The 25,389-nt window shown below is 39.4% G+C and overlaps 1 protein-coding gene across 1 annotated transcript in view; it reads left to right on the forward strand.

Annotated features, from left to right (window-relative positions):
* The window catches only part of LOC106833283 (purine nucleoside phosphorylase), a 40,463-nt gene extending 21,733 nt beyond the window's left edge, over positions 1–18,730 (forward strand). Inside the window, exons 2-7 of the mRNA XM_044765245.2 lie at positions 11,681–12,036; positions 14,433–14,602; positions 16,486–16,589; positions 16,789–16,964; positions 17,078–17,268; positions 18,089–18,730. Of these exons, the coding sequence (XP_044621180.2) occupies positions 12,026–12,036; positions 14,433–14,602; positions 16,486–16,589; positions 16,789–16,964; positions 17,078–17,268; positions 18,089–18,306 (870 nt within the window). The 5' untranslated portion in view covers positions 11,681–12,025 and the 3' untranslated portion in view covers positions 18,307–18,730. The remainder of the gene's footprint in view (positions 1–11,680; positions 12,037–14,432; positions 14,603–16,485; positions 16,590–16,788; positions 16,965–17,077; positions 17,269–18,088) is intronic.
* Positions 18,731–25,389: the final 6,659 nt, after the last annotated feature.

Raw genomic sequence — 25,389 nt, forward strand, 5'->3', positions numbered from 1 at the left:
ACAGTAACATACAAAGGACACCCCTTAGGTTACTAGCAGATTTCTCAGAAGAAAATCTACAGGCCAGGAGAGAGTGGAATGGCATACCCAAAATAGTGAAAGATAAAAACTGTCAGCCAAGAATACACTATCCAGTAAAGTTGTCCTTCAGGTATGAAGGAGAGATAACGGCTTTCCCAGACAAAAAAAAGGTGAAAGAGTTTATCACCACTAGACCTGACTTACAGGAAATGCTGAAAGGAGTCCTTCTACCTGAAGTCAAAAGACAAAAGTATGCAAAACTTTGAGTAACGTTATAAACAGACATACAGAATCAGAATGTTGTGACTCTATTATCAGAATAGGTTGTTAAAAACTTGATTATACCTTAAACGTTAAAGGGGAGAAAAGTTTTAAAAATAATTATAACTACTTTAAATTAGTAATGAAATTGCAATAAAAACAGGAATATTTGTGACAAAAAAGCCATAAATGGAGAAGAGAAAAAAATGGCACCTGTATAGGAAAATGAGAATAAGATACCATCAACAGAAATAGATCTATCTCATCATGAGGTGTTTTATATAAACTTCATGGTAACCACAAAACAGAAAGCTAGCACAGACATGAAACATATAAAAAGATGAAACTGAGAAAAATAGCACAGAAAAGCATCAAACTGGAAAGGCAGGCAGAAATACAAAGAAAAAGAAAAAATGGAAATATAGAACAACCACAAAACAAAAGATAAAACAGCAGTTATTAAGCTCTCATATATCAATAGTCACCCTAAATGTAAATGGATTGAATTCACCAATCAAAAGACACAGAGGCACTGGATGGATTAAAAACAAGACCCAACTACATCCTGCCTCCAAGAGACCCATCTCAGCTCTAAGAGAAACATAGGCTCTGAGTGAGGGGATGGAAGACAATACTACAAGCAAATGGCAGCCAAAAGAAAGCAAATGTAGCCATGCTTATGTCAAAACAAATTGTCCTCCACCTGAAAAAGGTAACCAGAGACAGAAAGACATTATATAATGATAAACAGGACAATCTTTTCTGAAGATATAACCTTTATTAATATGTATGCACCTAACATAGGAGCACCAAAATATATGAAGCAATTATTACCAGATCTAAAGGGAGAAATGGACAGCAATATAGTAATAGTGGGGTACTCTAACACCCCACTTACATCAGTGGATACACCATCAGACAGAAAGTCAACAAGGAATCATCAGCCTTAAATGAAATATGGGACCAGATGGACTTAATAAATACTTAAAGACCATTGCATTCAAAGCCAGCAGAATACACATTTTTCTCAAGTGCACATGGAACGTTGTCAAGCACAGACCATATGTTGGCACACAAAACAAGTGTCAATAAATTTAAGAGATTGAAATCATATCAAACATCTTTTCTGATCACAATGGTATGAAACTACAAGTCAAATACAAGAAGAAAGCTGGAAAAATGACAAATATGTGGAGACTAACACCATGCTATTGAACAATTATTGCATCAATGAAGAAATCAAAGGAAAAATGAAAAAATACCTGAAGATAAATGAAAATATGATATACCAAATTATATGGGATGCAGCAAAAGTGGTACTAAGAGTGAAGTGTATAGCAATACAAGCCTACATCAAGAAACAAGAGAAATCTCAAAAATCTATCTTTACACCTAAAAGAACCAGTAAAAGAAGAACAAATGAAGCCCAAAGTCAGTAGAAGGAAAGAAATCATAAAAGTCAGAGTGGAAACAAATGAAATGGAGACTAAAAAGACAATAGAAAAGATGAATGAAACTAAGAGATGCTTCTTTGAAAAGATAAAATTGACAAACCTTTGAGCTAGACTCACTAAGAAAAAGAAAGAGAAGGCTCAAATAAATAAAATCAGCAACAAAACAGAAGTTACACACACTACCCTCTTGGCCCCTTTGTCTTTTGAGGAAGACTTGTGTTGGACGAGCTTCTAATAGTGGTGACATTTCAATTATTAGTAGTACAAAGTGGAAGAGGAATTTTGTACAGAAAGTTTAGAAAAGTCTTTCAAATTATCCTTTGTTTGGTAAATGACCTACTTAACTGAGCCAAGCACTAAGAAAAAGCATCCTGGAATGGCCCTCTCACCCTTCTTTCATCAGTTCTTTGTACCTCCATCCAGCTCTAAAACTCTACCTGGACCTGTAGGCAATTATGCTAGCATCTGCCATTTGTCTCTGAGACAGCTGGTTTAGAGGGAAGTAGTGTGTATCCTTTAGACATAATCACAACTATAACTTGTTCATCTAATGAGATGACTTATAGACATTTCTATTTAATCGAGTTATTAAATATCTCTGTATAACAGTCTCAGCTCAGAAAATGTTAAAGTGAGAATATAAAAATAGTCATTTCTCTCAAGGGCCTTACAGTCTTAAGAGGTACATTTGTAAAGCCATGAAGTGTTCACATAAGGTGGTATAAAATAGGTACAAGTCACATGTGATGGAGTCCAAAGGATGGACGGATTGCATACACTGGACCCTGAGGATTGGGTGTTTAGGGAAAGTTTCATAGGAAACTCTGACTTAGTCTCAAAGGATGGAGGGGAGGGAGATTTCACACCAGGGTGTGCCAAAGCACAGAGCTGTGAAAAGTACTAGGCATGCTTATGCGTCATTGTTACAACAGGTGTGACTAGACCAGAGGACATGAAGGGCTCTAGTGAGATGTGAGCAAACGGGTATTTGGAGGTTAGAAGAGGGCCGCATCTAGCACCTGGCTTTCTTACCCTTGATCTGCCCTTTGATGAGATGAATCAGGATCCGGAATGGTGCCACCTGAGAAATATGTCCCAGAGAGACTTGAGTGGAATATTGAAGAGCATTCTAGCTTTATAGATTTACTAAACGGGTTTACCCATTTATCCTGTAGACGGTGTGGTGTATTTCATGATAGAATACTAGATTCAAGAAGAAGGTTGTGAATTTGATGTCTTTATTCAAGAATCTAATTCCTTAGTTTTAAGTTAAATTACAAAAAGTAGAACTCACCTGCTTTATTCAAGTGTATATTACTATATTCATGTTAAGGCATTAAATGTACTCCCATCCTGACAGAAAATAAAATTGTGTATTCTTTATAGTCCAAACTAGGAGGTATGACAATTAAGTAGCTGCAGGCAAGTAATAGCCATTTAATAATAAATATTAATTTAATAATAAGTAATTAGAATGAATTCTAAATTCACTAGAATTCTAGGTTCGATGCTGTATGGATTGGAGAGAGAAAACGTGAACACAGAAAATGTCTGCAATTTCTTTTTTTAGGACAGCTTTATTGAGATATCATTCACATACAATAAAATTCACCCATTTAAAGTATATAATTCAATGGTTTTTAGTATACTCACAAATAAGTGCAATTATAACCACAATCAATTTCCAAATATTTTCATCACCTCAAAAGGAAACCTGGTACATTTTAGCTATCATTCTGCCCATCCGCCCACATCCCCAGCCCCAAGCAACCACTCATCTTCTTTCTGCTCCACAGATTGAATTAGTTTGGACTTCATATGGATGGAATCCCATATGGAATCATGTGGACTTTGTGACTGGCTTCTTTTACTCAGCATAGTGTTTTCAAGGTTCATCCAACTTCTAGCGTGTTTCAGTACTTCACTCCTTTTTATAACCAAATAATATTCCATTGTATGCGTATACCACAATTTGTTTATCAAGTGTCTTCAATTTCAAAGTGCCAACCAACCCAGCCCACTGAATGACTCAGTGCAGGTGAATGAAAGAATAAAAGCAAAAAGTCACAGGAGACAGTTCTGGAAGGGCCACCTACAGAAGGGCAGTTCTTGAAAAAAACTGGTGGTGAGACTATTCCTCTCCAGAGGGGCCTGTAGAATGCCTGAAAAATGGATTGATTTTCTTGAGTCTCACGATAGGTGTCAAAACACACACATTTCATCAAGTCAGCCCTTCTTCCCTGAGCCTATCATGGTCATCTGTATGAACATGAATAATGTTTATTAATCATGTACTTTGTATAGAACATTGTCCTAAAACCATGATATGTTGGTAATGAGACAAAGTGCTTGCAGTCTAGATGGAGACAGGAAATATGCATAAAAAAAGAAAAATGGGGCTGAGTTAGTTGTGCCCTCTATGCTTACTTCTGGTCTTTTCAAATGTTCTATTGTCTTGGTTTAGAAAAATAGTTTTGAAAAAGCACTATAATATGTAATGTGTGAAAAGTAGCATATGCTAAGTGCTGATGATAACATGTGCTGCAGACCTTCCGAGAAGAGAACCAACGCAGGGGATGGGGAGTGGGAAAAGGACTGGGAGACTTGAGTTGGGCCTTAGAGGGAAGATAGGTGGAAGATGTGGCAGAAAGCACCACATGCAGGCATATTCAGGAATGTTTAATCATTTAACAGACTGAACTGGTTAAATTGAAGAAGTCATGAATGGGAGCAGTGGGAGATAAGGTGGAGAGGGGCTAGATTGCTTAGGGCTCTGATCCCAGGCTGAGGAGTAAGAACCTTATTTTCTAGGCAAGATGGGCAGCCATATTTAACTAAGCTTTTTAACTAAGGACTGACAGGTGAAAATCACACTGCAGTATTTTGATGGATTGAAGCCTAAGTAGAAACAGGGAGGTTTGTTTTGATGGTAGAATTACCTTCATGCCAAATTAGCTGTAAAGAACAGCATCATTGGTGGTGTTAAATATTTAATTTTTAATCAGGTTGAGGTCTTTTGTGGTATTTAAAAGAATATGCTGTTATAGAATAAAATGTAAAGGTAAAGGTGCAAGTAATTTAGACATAAAAATATACATTGTCAAGTTAGCAGTTTTCTCTTTTTCCGGTTAAAATTTTGAATAGGTGATATAATCACATAGTTTAAAAATTAAATGACATAAAATGTATACGGTGAAATGTTTCACTTCCATTCTGTCTTCCATCTGCCCTTCCTTCTGCACTCCACTGGTAACCACTGTCAACAATGCAAAATAACCAATAACCGTGCTATTTATAGGAGAGATATGGTGAATTGTACTTGAGCCAACCCAAGGATTATAATCCAGAAAGGCCTTTTCCAGAAAGGAAGAAACATTCTGGAGAAGCTGGATTTTCAGTACTGTCTTGTACCATTTTAGAACAAAGAATCATACATTGAACACACCCGGGATACATATTCAACAAAATTTCAAAGAGGTATTTAGTTGCAAATTAGCAAGTCAACTTGACCCTGATGTTTGGAAAGGAAACTTATTTTAGGAGTACTAATGGGGGTGTTACAGATAGGGTGTTACCAATAGGGCATTTTTGGCTCTGTAGGAGGGAAAGTGCACATTCTTAGTTTAATGGTTAAAGCAGATGTACAATGTATGTTTGATAGGCCATAAATCAGGCTTTCTTTTTTTTTAGTTCAAGTCAAATCAGTTTTGAATCAGAATAGTTACCCAGTATATCCCAGTATGTGAGAATCTCGTCACCACTTATTAGTTTCTTGTGGCTTCTTCCAGGATTTCTACAAATATAAATAAATACAAATACATACTCTTATTTTTCTCCTCTTCTTTTCACAGAAGTTAGCCTGCAATTGTACTCTTCTGCATCTTGCTATTTTATTTTATCTTAATGTATCTTGGAGATCTTTTCACATCAGTAAATTAGTATTTTTTTCTTGATGAGTTAGGTCAGTGCTGTCAAGGATACATATCTCTCACCTCAAATTTTTTAGAAACAAAGGAAGAATATGGTCTTAATTTTTAAATTTTTTTAGCCATTTCCCAGTGTGTTTGTTGATTACTAATAGGAATGGAGCCAAAGAGATAATGCCACCTGATGCCTTTTTAAAATAAGAAGAAGGATGAGAATAGAACTGTTCATTCTGTGCTGTGCCTTCTGTGTAAATTTGATTTAGCTTAGATTTGCAGGCTTTTTCCTTGTAAATAGGCCTCTTTTTTCCATAATTACTTTTGGTTTCTAAGGGACATCTTTAGAGCAAACACTGGCTATCTGCCTGGTTTTCCTGTTTTTGTAAAGGTGGATTTTAATAAAAATGGAAAATTTCCTGTCTTCAATCTCTTTGCCAGATTGTTAGTTTGGGCATAAATTAGATTTGGTGTTGTTTGGGATTAATCTGCCTTTGTTCTCTTGTTTTTGGTCAGAGCCCCCACCCTTCCATTTGCTTTCACTTTCACTTCCATTCTGAGTTGGTTCATTTTAGGAATCTGACTTTATCCCACTTGCAAATCTCTCTTTTTTTCTCATTCTCTTTCTTTTCTGTCAAGAGATGTTCACACATTGAGGTATATGAGGTAACTATTCGGGTTCAAAACTGGTTCAGCTTGAACTAAAGAAGCCTGACTTATGGCCTATCAAACACACATTGTATGTCTGCTTTAACCATTTTAGTAGAGAATGCACTCTCAAGATAATAATGCATACCTCCCCTATTGGTAACCTCCTATTGGTAATGACGCTATTAGTCTCTTTGTTGAAGTGAGGGTCATGATAACCTGCTAATTTGCAACTAAATACCTCTTTGAACCTTTGAAAATGTATCCTGGGTTTGTTTACTGTATGTTCTTTGTTCTAAAAAGACATAAGACTGTACTGAAAACCATGCTTCTCCGGAACTCTTTCTAAGGCCTTCCTGTACATAATCCTCACTCTGGCTCAAGTAAAACTCACCTTATTTTTCTTATCTATAGAATAGTTATTGGTTGTTATGCGTTGAACCAGTGGCTACATTTTGAACACTGCAGGATTAGAGCTGGTGTTGATTGGCTGGGTGCACCTCTAGTTAGTAGATATATACAGAACATTCCATCCAAAACCTGCAGAATACACATTCTTTTCCAATACACATGGAACATTCTCCAGGATATATCACACATTAGGCCACAAAACAAGTCTCAGTAAATTTAAGATGACTGAAATAGTACCAAATATCTTTTCTGACTACAATGGTATGAAAGCAGAAATCAGCTATAGGAATAAAACCAGAAAAGCCAAAAATATGTGGAGATTCAACAAATCCTACTGAACAACTATTGAGTCAAAAGAAATCAAAGGAGAAATCAAAAAATACCTGGAGACAAATGAAAATGAAAATATGAAATGTCAAAATTTATGGGATACAGCAAAGCAGTTCTAAGAGTGAAGTCTACAGCAATACAATTCTACCTTAACACAAAAGAAAAATCTGAAATAAACTATGTAATAGTGCACCTAAAGAAACTAGAAGAAGAACAAACCAGTAGAAGGAAGGAAATAATAAAAATCAGAGTTTAAATAAATCAAGTAGAGACTAAAAAAAAAAAGAAAAAAATCAATGAAACTAAGGTCTGGTTATTTAAAAAGATAAATAAACTTGACAAACCTTTAGCTAGACTCACCAAAAAAAAAAAAAAAAAAAAAGAGAGAGAGAGAGAGAAGGCTCAAATAAATAAAATCAGAAAAGAAAGAGGAACAATTAAAACAGACATCTCAGAAATACAAAAGATTATAAGACAATACCATGAATAACAATATGCTCACAAATTGGATAATCTAGAGGAAATGATAAATTCTTAGAATCGTACAACCTTCCAAGGCTGAATCAAGAAGAAATAGAGAATTTATATCGACCAATCACCAGTAAGGAGATAGAAGCAGAAATAAAAAACCTCCCCCAACATAAAAGTCTAGGACCAGATGATTTCCCTGGTGAATTCCACCAGACATTCAAAGAAGACTTAATACGTATCTTTCTCAAACTTCCAAAAAATTGTAGAGGAGGGGAAGCTTCCTAACTCATTCTAGGAGGGCAACACTACCCCGATACCAAAACCAGACAAGGATAACAACAAAAAAAGAAAATTACAGGCCAATATCACTGATAAACATTGATGCAAAAATCCTCAAGAAAATACTAGCAAATTGAATATAATACATTACAAGGTCATACAGCATGATCAAGTGGTATTTATTTCAGGAACACAGGGATGGTTCAACATCTGCAAATCAATCAATGTGATACACCACAGTAACAAAATGAAGACTAAAAATCACATGATCAATAAACATAGAGAAAGCATTTGAAAAGAAACAGTATCCATTTATGACAAAAACTCTGAATAAAATGGGTGCAGAAGGAAAGTACCTCAACATAATGAAAGCCATATATGACAAACCCATAGCTAATGTCATACTCAACAGAGTAAAACTGAAAGCTATCCTTTTAAGAACAGGAACCAGCCAAGGATGTCCATTCTTGCCACTCTTATTTAACATAGTATTGGAAGTCCTAGCCTGAGCAATCAGGCAAGAAAAAGAAATAAAACAGATCCAAATTGGAAAGGAAGAAGTGAAACTGTCACTATTTACAAATGATATGACTTTATGTATCAAAAATCCTAAAGAACGCACCAAAAACTTGTTAAAAATAATAAATGAATACAGTAAAGTTGCAGAATACAAAGTCAACATACAAAAATCAGTGAAGTATCAGAAAGAGAAATTAAGAATACAATGGCATTTACAATTGCAACAAAAGAAATAAAATACCTAGGAATAAACTTAACCAAAGAGGTGAAAGACCTGTACACTGAAAACTATAAAACGTTGTTGAAAGAAATTGAAGAAGACAGAAAGAAATGGAAAGATATTCTGGATCTTGGATTGGAAGAATTAACATAGTTAAGATGTCCATACTTCCCAAAGCAATCTACAGACTCAATGCAATCCTATGAAAAGTCCAATGACATTTTTAGCAGAAATAGAACAAAGAATCCTAAACTTTATGTGGAATGACAAAAGACCCTGAATAGCTGAAGGAATCCTGAGAAAAAAGAACAGAGCTGGAGGTATTACACTGCCTGATTTCAAAATATACTACAAAGCTATAGTAACCAACACAGCATGGTACTGGCACAACAACAGACACACAGATCAATGGAACAAAATCGAGAGCCCAGAAATAAACCACACATCTATGAAGAGCTAATTTTCGACAAGGGAGCCAAAAACATATAATGGAGAAAGGAAAGTCTCTTCAATAAATGGTGTTGGGAAAATTGGACAGCCACATGCAAAAGAATGAAAGTGGACCATTGTCTTATACCATACACAAAAGTTAACTCAAAATGGATTAAAGACTTGACTGTAAGACCTGAAACCATAAAAGTCCTAGAAGAAAGGATAGACAGTATACTTTTTGACATTGGTCTTAGGAGTATATTTTCAAGTACCATGTCTGACCTGGCAAGGGAATCAATAGAAAAAGTAAACAAATGGGACTACATCAAACTAAAAATCTTCTGCACAGCAAAGGAAACCATCAACAAAACGAAAAGCGAACATAACCATTGGGAGAAGATATTTGCAAACCATATATCTGATAAAGAGTTAATATCCAAAATATGTAAAGAACTCATACATCTCAACAACAAAAAACCAAACAACCAAATTAAAAAATGGGCAAAAGAGCTGAACAGACATTTCTTGAAAGAAGATATACAGATGGCCAACAGGCACATGAAAAGATGTTCAACACCACTAATTATTAGGGAAATGCAAATCAAAACTACCGTGAGATATCACCTCACACCTGTCAGAATGGTTATAATTAAAATGACAAGAAATATCAAGTGTTGGAGAGGTTGTTGAGAAACTGGAACTCTCATACACTGTTGATGGGAATGCAAACTGGTACAGCCAATATAGAAAACAGTATGGCGATTCCTCAAAAAATTAAGAGTAGAAGTATCATATGATCCAGACATTCCACTGCTAGATATGTATCTAAAGAACAGGAAAACACAATTGTGTAAAGATATATGTATCCCTATGTTCATTGAGGCATTATTCACAATAGCCAAGATTTGGAAACAACCTAAGGGACCATCAAGGTATGAATGGATAAAGAAAATGGAATATACACAATGGAATACTACTAAGCCATTAAAAAGGATGAAACCTTGCCATTTGTGACAACATAGATGGACCCTGAGGGTATTATGGTAAGTGAAACAAGTTAGATGGAGAAAGTCAAAAACTGTATATCTCATGCTGAAATAGAAGATGAAAACAACAACAAAATACATAGAGACAGAGATTACATTGATGGTTATCAAAGGAGAAAGGGGGCGGGAGGACGGTAAAAGGAGTGGATGGGCACCTGTGTATGGTGATGGATGGTAATTAGCCTTTGGGTAGAGAAGGTTTTGTACTCTACACGGAAACTGAAGTATAATAATGCACATCTGAAATTTATATAATGTTATAAACTACTGTTCCCTAAATGAATGAATGAATGAATAAGTAAATAAATAAATAAAAGAAAAGAACATTTACCAAAAAAAACAAGATGTGTTCTCAGGAGGTGTAGTCTGGTAAACTGCCCTTGCCTGTCACATATACATATATACCTACTGCAGATTCTCTCCACATGACACCAGAGAAACACTACAGAAGATTAAACATTGCCCCCCAATTTTCCCATTGTAAGTATTTTGTAGATCATCTCCTTTTGGTTTACATACACTTACTTTAGATAGATTTTATTAATCAAGTCTGCACATTTTAAGATAGTCACGTTCTAACCTTGTCTTTTTTTGTCAACTGGATTGGATTTGGGGTGTTTGAAAAAACCTCTCAGCAATCAAATATGAATAGAAATTTCCTTGGGCTGACTTTTACTTATGACTGATCTTATCCATCATTTAAAATCATGCTTTCAATGTTTCAAGTGTTCATAGTCTCATTACTAAGATCTCTAAGATTTACTTTCAGATCATCCTGTTGTTACTTTTGCTAAAATTACTGGATTAATAAGGACAATAATAATGATAACAAACCAATAATAACAATGGTGATGACAAACTGTGCATTTGGACTGGGCTCAGTTCTTTATAATATATTATGTTTCTCTTTAAATATATTGTCGTTACTTCTCTGTCCCTAGCTCTAGAACAGTTCAGGCACAAAGTTGATGCTCAATAAATATTTCTTCCATGACTGAGATAGAAACAGGGCTGGGAAAGAGTGACCTGGGCCATGGTGGTGGGTGAAATGGCAAGCAGCAAAGATGAGGTTTCAGGAGAGTGGAGACAGGTAGAGGATTCCAACAGCTAAGCACGGGCCAGTGAGTAGTGATTTCATGTGAGGCTGGTTAAACTTGCAAAAGTGGAGAGAGGAAATAATTGAATTCTTGCAAAGACGTTATATTGTGTAGTTCTGTTTCGGGAATTTCCATCTTGGGAGGAGTCCTCCAGTGTTCTGAATCGCTTCCATCCAGTATTGCGTAATTGAAGGGATTGTCTGCCTCTTTCCAGGTCATCCCTACTCCGTCCCCAACCTTTCTCTGTCGGTGTCGATGTCCAGGATCCAGGAATTCTTGCCTGTGGAACTTTTCTCTTCTCCCCATTCAGGCCTGGATTTAGACCCCCAATATGTTCTCCCAAATCCTGTAACCTCCACATCAGCAGTGTTGTTTGCTCGGTCGACCCTGTTTCCTTGTTCAGGAAGCAGCTCAGATTCAGGCTACTCAGTTTTATTCTGAGGTTGCATGATCTAAAGTTTCAAATTTTCTTTCCAATGTCTCACGGTTCGCTGTAGACACACCTGGGAGTGGGGTTGTAGACAGATGGTTCAAGGGTCTCCTGCCGCCTTCTAACCCTCTTCCCGAATAGGCTTCCTTGCCGGAAACCTCGGCCCTGAGGACTGGAATGGGTGCAGGGATGAAATGCACTCCTCCAGGAGTCGGGTGGGGAGCCAGACAAGATCCAGCTCCGGGAAGAACTCGGATTAAGTTTGCAGCTAAGCCTGGGGCGATTGAATCAGAGTGTGTCACCGTGGAGAGAGGACTGGCCCGCGTGCTGGGCTGCCATTGGCTCGGGACTTCCGGGCTGGGGATATAAGTCAGCGCGGAGCAGACAGCGCGCTGAGTGCAGCCCTGACCGGCGGCGGCAGCTCAGCTCAGCCGAGCAGATTGCGGCGGAGAAGGGCGGGCTTGTTCAGAGAACGTCTGCAGCACCATGGAGACCGGGTGAGGCGGGCACCAGGCCCGGGGAGCCCTGGCGGCCCCTGGGGAGGGGAAATGGCTGTCACTGAGCCCTGGAAACTCGGCTGTGGGCCGTGAGAGAGCCGGGAGAGGGAGCGGGCTCCCCGGAGCTGCAGAGAGCCCTGGCAAGAAGCCCGGGGTGAGGGTCAAGTCTCAGAGCAGTGGGGCGGCCGGCGCGGGCGGGGACGCACGCGGGAATGGAGTCAGGGTGGCGCCAGTGGAGCAGGAAGGGGACAGGTTAGTAGAGTGTAGTGTACTCGGAAAAGGAGCCAGTGTGTTTGTGTGTGTGTGTGCGCGCGCACATTGGGGGTGTAAGTCTAGAGGGGGGCATACCTCCTCTCCCGAGTACAGGGCAAAAGTCTTCCCACTGCACGTGCTCTTCACAGATTCCCATTCTAGAGTCCAGGTAAAGAAACGAGGTAGTTTTGGGGCCCATATCTAGAGTTCCTCCTTCAGAGGAGAGATTGCTCAGGTCCCTCGCCAACACCTCCCTTCCCTCCAAATTGGAGGTCCAATAGAGTTGGGGACGGTGTCTCCAAGGAGATAATGAAACCCTTATTCCGTGAACCGGGCTCCAGGTCCTGCCCACTGGCCCTCACTCCTACCTTTGAAAACCTTTTTCTCTGCTTTGGTCCTGGAAATCCCAGTCCAAGTCTCCAGCGTTAGGGATCGCAATGGCTTTTGGATGCTCAGGGATCCAGGTCGTGCTCAGGGCACTGATGGCCAATGAGGAAGTCCTATGGCTGTGACTAGAAATGCTAGGTGGCCAGAGCTTCACACTTCCTTCATTTCCTTTGTACCTCTTGGGGATGCTCTTTGATTCACTTCTTACCATTTCATTGTTTCTCTTCTCCATCCTCCTGTGGTCCCCGCTCTGTTTTTCCTGCCCCGTCCCTTACTCAGCTACTTCTCTGAGGGAAGCCCCGTGTATTGTGGAGTGATCTGGTTTCAAAGGCTCTGCTTTTGAAGGAAAGAATTTCCTCTGGAGGCTTGGTTAGCTGTGTTCATGGGTGTGAGAGAATTGGACTGGAATTGTGAGAAAAATTCTAGATTGACTCTTGGGATGTATGGGTTCTGGATGAGTGTATGTCCTTAGGTCTCTGAAAGCCAAAGAACCTTGGTGAAGAGAAGATGGGGGAAGGCAGAGAGGAGAACAGAGACATGGGGGAAAGTGGGAGCAGCTGCAAATGCTGGGGACCTGAACCAATGATTTATGGAGTCATGGATCATTGGAACTTGTTATCAAGTTTTTAATTCATTTTCAAACTGAGCCTCTAAGATAGGTGGGGCTGATTACATTTGTTTGTTTTATCTCTGAGGAAAGTATTCGAAGCACAAGTTTTGCTTGTCTAAAAAGGCAAAATTGGGACTAAAGTCTAAGTTGATTGTTGCTTCCCTTCCGACCAGAAATTTCTAAACCTGGTTTGTGAAACAGAAGTACCTGAGACACTTTTGTAAAAAATACAGATTCTGGGGTCCTTCCCCAGAATTATATCTGGAGGGGTGGGCTCCAGAATCTATTCTTAACAAGCTACTGTGAGAAATTTATGCAGTCGGTTCTGCTCCAGCGCTGGCAACCGGAGTATGAACGGGGTCTTCTTTTCTGTGGGGTAGCTTGTCTAGTCCGGGCTTGAATTATCCCTGGCAATTCCATATGACAGGGCTCTGTGTGGGTCTGGGGATCCCGGAAACAAGGGTCCAATTGAACTGAAATGTAGACCACCACTAGGAGTGTTCCTATTGCTCTCTTTGTCAATCAAAAAATTTAGCCCTTAGTATTTTTCTGAAGGAGGATCTGGAGGGTGTCAGTCCAGAAGGAAATTGGATTCATGCCCTGCCCTCAGGGTAGTTAGTCTTAATTACATTTGGAGCATCCTGAGTGGGTACTAAGGAGGGGTGCATTGGGTTTGTCACTGCCCTAAGGAAGATCTTAGTTCCTTTTTGAGTGTACTTCTGGGCCGGCCTCCTGAGGCCCAGCACTTTTACCCTCCTTGATTTGATTATTTCGCTGTACTTGTCTGTAGGCTAGATGGTCCTTCCTCTAAATCTTTGTCACAAGAGAGAGGTTAAACCTTGCAGTGGTGGCAGAACTGGAGTTGGGGCTGCTGGTAGAGACATAGGCATCATTAATGTGCTAGGAATGAGGGGAGTGTTTCATGTCAGACCTGTAGTGAGTCTGATTCAGAAAGAGGAGAGGGTGGGTGAGTTTAATGTGGCCCCTCCTGAGAGAGAGGAGCCTCCCCTCTGGGGCAGCTCTTTGACCAGATTCTCTGTCCCCTGTCACCTGGGTACACCTGCCAGTCTTTGTGCGCTGAGGGTCATTAGTCTGTGATGTGCTTGGGATGGGAGCGAAACTCACCTTGATTTTCCCTTTCTCCTAGGTTCACATATGAAGATTATCAGACCACCGCACAGTGGCTTCTGTCCCACACCAAGCACCGCCCTCAAGTGGCGGTGATCTGCGGTTCTGGGTTGGGAGGTCTGACTAATCAGTTAACTCAGGCCCAGAGCTTTGACTACAGTGAGATACCAAACTTTCCCCGAAGTACAGGTACTGGTCAGGGGAGGGAGGGATGGGACTGAGGGATGTTGATGGGATTCTGATGGGAGGGCGATGCTTCCATGCCTGGAGCTGGTTATCCTCTATAGCATTTGACTGGAGACAACTGTTGTGACAGAGGAGAAAAGACCCCCAGGAATCAGAATGACTTTAGAAGGAAATGTCCCCAGTAGGAATTTCAGAATAGACAGGGCGTGTGTGTGTCATGGTACTATATGATGACCTGTTTCATATGCTTGAATGATTCAGAGCTCCTTAATGCTCTTCAACACCTCCCTCAACTGCTCCCCCATATACCATGGTCACCACAGACTCACACACACACCCCTTTCTCATTTCTTTCAGTCTGCAGCATTAATGGAAAAAACAGTGCTGTAACTTCCCAGGACAAGATCAGGCCATCCCTGTCCTATGTCCTCCTGCCATTCCCGATCTCCCAGCTCTAACTCCAGTCCTAGGATAAGGCAGACACTGGTGCACAGCAGCAAATGGGCAGACTGCCATGTTCCTGCAGACAAATGCACCGATAATACGTGAATACACAGGACCTGCTTCCCACTGACCCTTTGCAGGGGAAAGGGGCAGATGTCCCCTGTGCACAGTGGTGCTCCAAGGGATCTGAGGAGAGCATATCCAGCATCCCAACAGCAGCCAGAAAGCTCTAAGACTAGGGCTTGGAAAAGGGCCAGGTGAAATAGGGACAAAGATAGTGTGTTTGCTTTACTGATTAATTTCTTAGATCACTAATTTCTCTTGGTTCCTTCAAAAATTTCCTGGCTTTCTACTTTCCTCTTTTCCCTGCAGAGCTGTGACGTTTCACAGATATTTTTCAAATCCTTTGGAGCAACTAGGAGACTAGAGTGGGGAGGTGGGAATAGGGTTGGAGAAGGAAATATTAAAAAGAGAGAGGGAGGGCAGAATTTTCTAAGGAAGATAGTAGTGGCATTGGCACTACCTGTCACTCCTACCCCCAGCGAGAAGGGCATTGCACTTAGTGGTATGTGGACTAACTTTTAAATTTTATGAACCTATTTTTTTTTGTATTCCACTTTAGCTTTCTAATCTCTGTCACTTCTGCTCTATTACTGATAATTTTTTAATAAGCTGCTATATCTCTGTTTGTCCGTGAACTCTTCCTCTTGCTTTTGATGTGTCTCCCAGAACCTCCATTCCCTAAGGGATAGGGTGGCCATGTCCATTAGAGGAGAAATGCCAGATAAGGGTATGGTAATGATGGCTATGATGTCTGGGTGGGAGTTACCTTTGCACTCCCGTCCCCTGCCTGCCCCATCCTGGGCATCTGCTCCCACAGGACTGTTATGTGGGTCTAATGGAGGAGACTTGTGTGGATCCAAGCTCTGCCCATTTCCCTTTGTTCAGTAGCCTCTTTAGAAAGCTAGGATATGCCTTGAGTTCCCTTTCAGGAGCGAGGAGGCATATAGTTAGGGTAATAAATAAGAATATACATTTTGAGAATTTTGAAAATTTTGGAAAAGAGTTCTATAATTACTGCCTCCACTGTTTCATTATTACCCATTTATTCTACTTTTACCTCCTATTCTCTTGCAGTATGACCTTCTCCTTCTTAGAAATTTCTTTAAAAAGCCTTTCCTTCCTTTGAAGTATGTTTATACTGAACATCATACCTCCATAGCTTTAATCTCAAGATGGACTTATATACTTAATTGTAAAATTATGATTAATTTCTGCCTCCCCCACTCAACTTAAACTTCTGAAAGCAGAGATGATAACATCTTCTTTTGCTTCATTATGACCTCATGTTGAGCACAATGAGTAGCCTCGTAGTAGGTGCTCGTGGATATGTGTTGTGTGAAACATCATCCCATTCGTTTCCCTTTCTTGTTTGTATACAGTGCCAGGTCATGCTGGTCGACTGGTGTTTGGGTTCCTGAATGGCAAAGCCTGTGTGATGATGCAGGGCAGGTTCCACATGTATGAAGGCTACCCGCTCTGGAAGGTGAATCAGGGGCATCAGCCTAGATGAATCTGGAAGAAGGGAGAGAGCCATCTCTGCTATTCTATTACCTAGCTACCTGGTCTAGGTAGATTTTTGCTCCCCTTCTTTCTCTTTCATGATGTATATCATGCATGTCCACGTGGGTTGGTTGGTGAAATTTTAAAGAACAGTTTGTGATCATTTATCTTTTGCTTCTAAGGTGACCTTCCCCGTGAGGGTTTTCCGTCTTCTGGGTGTGGACACCCTACTGGTCACCAATGCAGCTGGAGGGCTCAACCCCAAGTTTGAGGTTGGAGATATCATGTTGATCCGCGATCACATCAACCTGCCTGGTTTCTCTGGTCAAAACCCTCTCATAGGTCCCAATGATGAAAGGTATGGATCTTGTTCCTTTATTTATAGATGGATAGATTGTAAGGACTGGCCTGGGGGTTAGGAGAAAGCTCATTGTATCCTATTCATCTGAAATAATACAACCTGTGCCCTAGGTTTGGAGTTCGTTTCCCTGCCATGTCTGATGCCTACGACCGGGATATGAGGCAGAAGGCTCACACTGCCTGGAAACAAATGGGGGAGAAGAGAGAGCTACAGGAAGGCACCTATGTGATGCTGGCAGGCCCCAACTTTGAGACTGTGGCCGAGTGTCGTCTGCTGCAGAAGCTGGGGGCGGATGCTGTTGGTGAGAAGGGGAATGTGGCTCTAGGCTTGAAGAGGGAGGGATCTGGTAAAATAAGGATGGCAAGAAGTAGGAGATTGTAGAGCTGATGGTGGATTGAGAGAGGATCTGACTTAAAGGAAGACTGAATGAAATTGACTTCTGGAAAGGTACTAAGGTAGTGAGGTTTGGTGTGTTGTCCCATCAAACCTCCCCACCCAGCATTGAGGGCTTTAACAGGTGTAATGCTATGACCTATCCATGATTTGATAAGTGTTTCTAAGGATTATTCTAACAAAGATCATTACAGTCACCCTCTGTACCTTGCCTGGAAGACAGAACTGTATTATTAAAAGTGACTTCAAAATTGCCACACACAGGGGCCTGCCCCATGGTATAGTAGTTACATTCAGCTCACTCTGCTTTAGTTGCCCAGGTTCCGTTCCTAGGCATGCAAAATAGAGAATGACTGGCATGGATGTTAGTTCAGGGCAAATCTTCCTCAAGCATAAAAGAGGAAGATTGGCAATAGATGTTAGCTCAGGGTGAATCTTCCTCAGCACAAAAAAAAGAAAAAAGAAAGAAAGAAAAGAATTGCCACAGAAGGATAGAGAAATAACGTATTGCAATGGTAATATTATAAGAAAAGTGTAAGGCCCTCTGAGGCCCCACTCCTTTAAGCAGTACAGAACACCCTAAGCTCAACTCTAATTTAGCTGCTTCTTTGCATGTTTTTTGACGTGTTAAATTGTCAATGAGGTAATGAGTAGCGGTTAGGCCAAAGAGTGAGGAAAAGAATCACTTGAGGCTCCTGACAGTTCATACTGCCTTTTCTCCCCATCAGGCATGAGCACAGTTCCAGAAGTTATAGTTGCAAGGCACTGTGGACTTCGAGTCTTTGGCTTCTCCCTCATCACTAACAAGGTCGTTACGGATTATGAAAGCCTGGAGAAGGCCAATCACGAGGAAGTCCTAGAGGCCGGGAGACAGGCGGCACAGAAACTGGAAAAGTTTGTCTCCATCCTTATGGGGGGCATTCCACAGTCTGGCTGTGCCAGTTAAGCAGGCCTGGAGTGGTCTGGCCTCTCCCTTATGGGATCCAAGTAGCTCCTACCTGCTTTGACACTTGCTGGGTTACATGCCTCTGCCCTTAGGTAGTAGCAGACAAGAAAGGAAGAGCCACATCCTTCACGTTCCCCACTCCTCTCACCAGACACTTTTGGTACTCTATCCTCATTTGCTCCACTGTCTTCTCAGAATACTTCTTCCCCAAGCCCTGCCACACATCCATGCATATACCCAGGATGTGGCTTAGGCCATTGAACTTGGCACAGTAGCTACTCTAGCTTTTTGAGATGATGCTCTCACATTCCTGGGGCCTCAGTTCTGAGTCCCCTAAAGCACTAGATCCCACACAAGGACCAGCCCAATGTCTCTTGTACTTTTATACTGTCATATTTTGAGAATAAAGAGAAAGATGAAATGACTTCTTCATTTTTGTGCAGTCTGTTATAAGGCTGAGACACAGGTGGAGACTCGTATGAAAGGCTGTGAGACCACGTCTTGTGTGACTGCCTCCTTCTCAGATAAGTAGCTAGAACTGAAATGTGGTATGTGAATGCAGGAAAGAGGAAGGAAAGGCAAAGTGACAACACATGAATATGTTTGAATAGATGAGGATGGAAGGGCTAGCTTCTGGCACATGAGGCCACTTCCCTCAGACCAGTCTGCTTCTGTCCCTTGCCTATAGCACTTGTCTGGCATGCTGTGGTGGCAACCCACATATAAAGTAGAGAAAGATTGGCACAGATGTTAGCTCAGGGTTTATCTTCAAGCAAAAAGATGAGGAAGATTGGCAACAGATGTTGGCTCAGTGCTAATCTTACCCCCCCCCCGAAAAAATGTAAATTAGACAATGAGATAAATCATACAAATATTGAAAAAGGAATCAAAAAGGGAAGAATCACAAGACTCACCCTAGCATATTGAAAACCTTCAGATGGGTCTCAGAAAGAAAAATGGAATTTATGAAACAGACATGAATTCAGTTATAACAAGTGGACATGAATTAAGTTATAGCAAAGCTTTTAATAAAACACTGCCTAAGGTTGGGTGGGCTAAAGGGACCCCATACTGCTCTTGCTCTTCCAACCTTAAAGGACCTCAAACAGGCCCATTCTATTCACCCTAGTTTGAAAACATTTTAAAAAACCAGAAGGTAGAAATCACGAGAAACGTAATGAACAATTACTTGGGCAATGATAAGTCTGCTAAGGTGAATAAGATTATAAAGATTAAAGTGTTTAAACTAATATTATATGAAGAGGTCGTGTCAACTTTGCGTGAATGTTTCTTGGAAATGGTTGTTATGTCTGGCTGGGAATACTTCCCCTACACAGTAGTATAATATCGAAACTTGTTAATGGAACCCTAATGGGAGTTTTGATTAGAGGTATTTATGAGTTGCTAAGATTAAGATAAAACCTTGAAAAAAATTAGTATGTTTAAATAGACTATATGAAATGATTGCATCTTTTTTGCCTGATTGTATTATAGATTATGCTATGGAGATAAACATTGTGTCTCACATTTCCTCTGCCTGATACTATAACAGCACATAAATCCACCCTCCAGGCAACAATAACTAAACACACTAAAGGAGAGCTTACTTTAAAATGGCCAAAATGGGACCATTTCAGTTTACTCAAACTGATATATTTGCATATGCAATTGGAAAAAGCTGGCTGTAAAATTAACCAATCAGAAGCCTATGTTAATCTTTTGAGATTCTAAAGGAAATCAGGAATACTTTACTGCCTTTTTAAGAGAAAATAATTAAGTAATTAACATGCCAGATTAGGGGACGTCAGTGGCCTTGCTAGCAAAACGAAACCAAATCTGCTGCTCCTCTCTCACTGAGCTTCCGTACTTCAACTCCCTTGAAATTCCTGATCTAAAATTAAGCAAGTAAAAATGGGTAAACTTTTGAGACAATATGAAATTCTAATTGTCATTCTGGGGAACCTGTTTCAGATGAGCTGACCTTAAGGGGACACCCTTAAAAGAGGATTGAAAACCTCTCACCTGCTTAATATGCAGAAACTTCTAAAAGACAAAAGGATCCTTACAGCAAAAACAAAAGAATCTTTAGTAACAAAAACTTTTGCCATCTGAGCAGGTCCATCTGCCAAGGAGAAATTTGGATTCGTGTTCTTTTGAGTTGTACTTGAGACCTGGATAAAATTTTGAAGATCTCTGTTTATGTCTATCTGTCTCCGTATATATTTGTCTGTCTCCAGATGATATAATTTCTAAGGATCTCTATTTAATGGGCTTGAAGTTGATGCTTATATAAATTATTGCAAAATGCAATAGAAACTAACCCAGATATCTTTCAAGTTAACATGATATAAAATAATCTTTGATAAATAAAAGCTTGTTTAAGTTTGTTGGTTTTGTTAAACATTTTTCAGAGTTATCAACATTGGTTATGATACAAACATGTTATCTCTTACAAAATTTGGCAGTGAAAATAACTTAGAATAATAGCTTATTTTGTCTGATGTCTCATCAGGGCTTTGTAGGCAATCTAAATATAATTATTTGGAATGAGTAAATTAAATAGATGTGTTATGGTGTATGTACTTAAAACAAGTTAAGATGCTGGCTAACTGATTTAATGTCACCTAAAGTTTTTGTGAGTAATGAAGCTTAATTCTTGGGAACAAATGATTTAGATAGAGGAAATGGGTAAGAGTTTTTGGGTGCAACAATTATGTTTTCTGGCCTGTATACTTGAAAAACAGCTTCCAAAATCTTTTTGGTAGGTTAAAACTTTGGAGTTTGGCTAAGTTAAATTATCTGATGAAATTTATTGAGTATCTAGGTCATTTCCACATAAGATAAAATATTAGAAATTGATTACTGGGCATAGATTGTCTGCCTTTGGTTTCTCATCTCAGAGAAACTGAAAGATGCTTAAGTTTTTAATAAACATATTTTGTGCCATGCTAGGGACTTTTCTGTGAGAAAACACATATATTTCTAGAAAGTCTGTACCCATGGAAAGTAAAATGTATCTTTTCAGTAAAGAAGGTATAGAGAATAGAGGTACTTTTGTTTGTTTTGTTAAAAGATGATAAATTTGTCCTAAAGTACTAGGAAAGGATAAAGAAAAGAAGGCATGGGACAAATTCTGAATATAAAAGCATATGACAGAAGTTTTGTGGAAGTAAAACCCTGAGGATTTTTGTGTATGGTCAAGTTGGCTAAGATTAAAATTTCAATTAAATGAATGAGTTTCAATATCAAACATAAACTGGTGCAAAATTAGACTTTGGCTCACTCTCTCTTAAAAAGGATAATTCTCTTGAACTTTTGGTCTGTTCTGGATAAAGAAATTATAAAAAGTTTTCCCTTATTTTTGAGTAAGTTTACCTAAAAGACAATCTATGTTTTGTTAAAATAAGGTCCTATGTTCAAAAGGGCTGAAATCTCTCTATTAAGGGTTTTTTCTTTTTTTGACTGTTGTAACTCTCTGCTTGCCTTTGACTACTTCTGTTGTCACTTTGGTTAAATGAATAACTAAGCATTGTTTCCTCTTTGACCAAGTGTTTTAAAACTTTTTTTATTTTTGATGAACTTCTCCCCAAAATTAGTCTTTATTTTGACTTAAAAAGGGAAGCTTTAGGAATTTCCAATGAGCCCAGGGACTTCTCAAGAATTTGTTCTCTCTTTCTATAAAGGGGAAGATATTAAACCAATTAAACTATTTGGTATGTTACATAACATGGACAGCATTGTCAAATAAGTGGTGATAAACCTTCTTAGGTTATATTGTGTGGGTAAATGTTATTAATATGTGTTTAAGAAAAATTATATAACATTCCTAAAATTCTGATCTGTCCTGTTTATCAGTGATAATTCTGGCTATTATCTCAAAGTGTTATATGTCACATCTTTGTCAATTGCCATTTTTTAATGCTTTGTTATTTGCAGAGAGCTGTTGTTTTATTCTGATATTTTAGCAGATGTGTTTCATCTTTGGAGAGATTCATGAAAAGGACTCTGACACTTGCTCTAGGATACAAGTTTCTGATAAACTTTCAGAATATGAAACTGAGTTAGACAAGAAATTAAAGAACTGTAATGGAGAAACTGATGGTCTCATGAAACTGCTAATAGAAGATGAAGAGTTGATATAACAGGAGTAAATAAACTGATAAGGATAATTATAATTTTTATGACTTTTAGTTTGAAATATTGCTGATTTTAAAAAATGTTTTGTTTTTCCTGATTTAAGGAAAATTTTTCTCTTTTTTCTTAAGGAACTATGACTTATAGCAATTTGTAAGCAGAACTAAGGCATTTATCTTTTTCCAGAATTTAGAAACTCTTGATGAGTGAGTATTCTTAATAGCAATATAGATGTTTGCATAAGTTCAGTAAGAATCTGTTCTTATAAAAGGCTACAATTGGAAATACTGGTTATATTACCAAGGCTTTGACTGGACTGTTATATTTGAGAAAAACATACGTCAACTCAGACATGACCATACAGCTTTTGAGAAACAAAGGTTAACTTTATGAAATAAAGTCACTTGGAAATATTGGACTGGTACCTTGCTTACAGTGTTTCCAACACCTTACCAGATGAGTAAAGAAGATCTCTTCCCTAGGAGGTACAAGGAGCCTCAGGATATTTTGGGGAACCTCAAGAGAGGAAAGGAATTCACCCAAATCTGTAGGTATTGCAGACAGAGTCTGATGACAAGTCCTTGGCTTGGCTTTCCTGGCCTCAAGAGGCCTTTAAAATTCAATCTTGAGATTCCTTATAAAAAGGTCCAGCAAAGCAGATTTAAAAGAGCCTATATGACAGTTGCTATTCTTTCTGTGGTAAAAATGAGAGTGATTTAGAGAGAAAAATTATGTTTGAATAGAAACTATAGTACACATTTGTGGATGTTGGATTTTGGTTCTATTATTTGTCTTTGATGTTTTTCTTTTCTATCTGTAAACTGCACTGGATCCTGAATCCTTCTAGTTTCCTTAAATACTTGTTACAGATCTCCAAATTAATATTTTCATTTTTTTTCCTTCCTTTTCATCTGGAATCATTGAGAACTGAGACCACTCTTTTTCCTGAAGCCTTGCACAATGAAATTGGAAAACTGGAAGTAAACTTAAGACAGCACCATGATAGTCCATGTTTGGACAATCTTCATGCCTGTTGCTGCGTAAGCCACTTAAAAGGTTTACCTGAATGCCTGATGATGTCATCAGAGACATTTTGAACTGCAGGGGATCCTTCAACATAGACATCTAGAGATCTTCTCAACTGAATGTCCCCTGGACTCAAAATTTAGGTTATAATTTGTTCCAATCATTAACCTTGCTTTTCTTTTTGTTTTTCTAGAAAAGCTTCTTATCAAATACCTGGTTACTTGCTTACACAATATAGGCTTAACTTTGGGAGACCCTTCCTATTATCTAGAGATGACCAAAGAGACCTGGAGGGAACCTGAAACAAGGAACTAGGCACTAGATGTTCCTCTGCACCATCTTTGTTGTGGAGATTAGGTCCTCTTAAAATCCTGGAAGCACAAGATGAGTCCTTACAAGAAACACCACAAGGAATGGGAACCATGCAATAGAAGTACATCACAACCTGGATCACCAAAACCTTGTCTGGCTTTAGCTCTAGACATTGACTCTTCTGACTGGACAAATGAACCCCTGACCAACCACAAGTTGCTATCTAGAAGGTGGTCTTCTGAAGATAAGCAATGAATAACTCCCAGGTTCTTACCTTACTTGTTGGACTATTAGACAGAAACTACTTGGCTACATCAGATTTCACCTGAGATTCCAGGCCCTAACCTTGATTGGTTTACAGACACTTCTACTGGGACTAAGGTCCATTATGGAGGGGATACTAAACTTTGGGCTGTCTATTTTGCTAATATGTGTGGTCATCTATGTAATTGTAAAGTGTAGACTTATATGTTGTTCCAAAGCCATTGATCAGAGTACTGAAATATTAGTCATGCAAAGCATGTCTCGCTCTCCTCATCTGGTACCTCAAAATATTTACAGTAAAAGTAAAGCAGTTTCATTCCTCTAAGCTTGATCTTCACCCATTCACAGTAGGAAGCAACTAGAGCAGTCTTCACCCCCATTCCCCAAGATTGAGGAATGATCATAAAACAGTGGGGGTTAAAACCTAGGATGAAAGAGTTAAAGTTTTCCCGGATTAGGATGAAACCATGCCTGTACCCACAAGGTTAACAGGGGAAACAAAGTAACCAAAGTTTCTGAGCTTGCCTTGCAGAACAGCAGGAGGACTTCTGATAAGACAGTAGCTTGCTGACAGCCCTCCACCTGACTAAGCATAATGCAGGAGCATTGACAAGCTAAAAAGACTGATTGTAAGCTTCACACATCAAAGACTAAGATCCACCACACACAACACATAGAACACCCCTGACTTTGCACAGGCAGCCCATGAAGAAATATGAAAGACAGTTGCCCCTGTACAGAGGGCTCTTGGAACTTCAGCCCCCATGGCCACATGCTGCCCCTCCCTGTCTTATTCTGCAATATACTTTGGAAGAATGCTTAGAACTGCATGTAGTTAAGCTAATCTGCAACTGGTAGAAAGAATTACTTGCTAGCAGAAAATTTACGTCCTCTGCCCAGACTCTTCATTCTTTCCCAGATAAGGAAGGAACTGAGGTTTTCTTAGATTCCTCAGCAATGTTGCATTCAACAGATCTTCTGTGGAGAGGCACTCAACTTTCTGTTGTCATCCATCACCTGACATTTCTGAGCCACACTTCCCAACCCCATTTGCCTTATATAAGTCATTTCCAAATCAGTTCCTTTTAAAATTTTTTTTTTTTTTTTTTTTTTTTAGGATGATAGGCTGCCATCTTCCAATTTGCTAGCTTATCACTTATTAAGTTCTTTCTCTACCACCGCCTGCTTGGCCTTTTATCTAGGGTGAGCAGATCGAGCTCTTGCTGGGTATCAACCTCAGCTTCTTTTCATAGCTGCCACTTCCTTGTTAAGCCCTCAGTATATTTCCTCTTGATTTCCTTCTCTCCACTCCTCAACCTCTCACAGCCATAGACTCTAACCCTCTTC

The sequence above is a fragment of the Equus asinus genome, chromosome 2 (genome assembly GCF_041296235.1).
Source record: "Equus asinus isolate D_3611 breed Donkey chromosome 2, EquAss-T2T_v2, whole genome shotgun sequence".
NCBI lineage: Eukaryota > Metazoa > Chordata > Mammalia > Perissodactyla > Equidae > Equus > Equus asinus.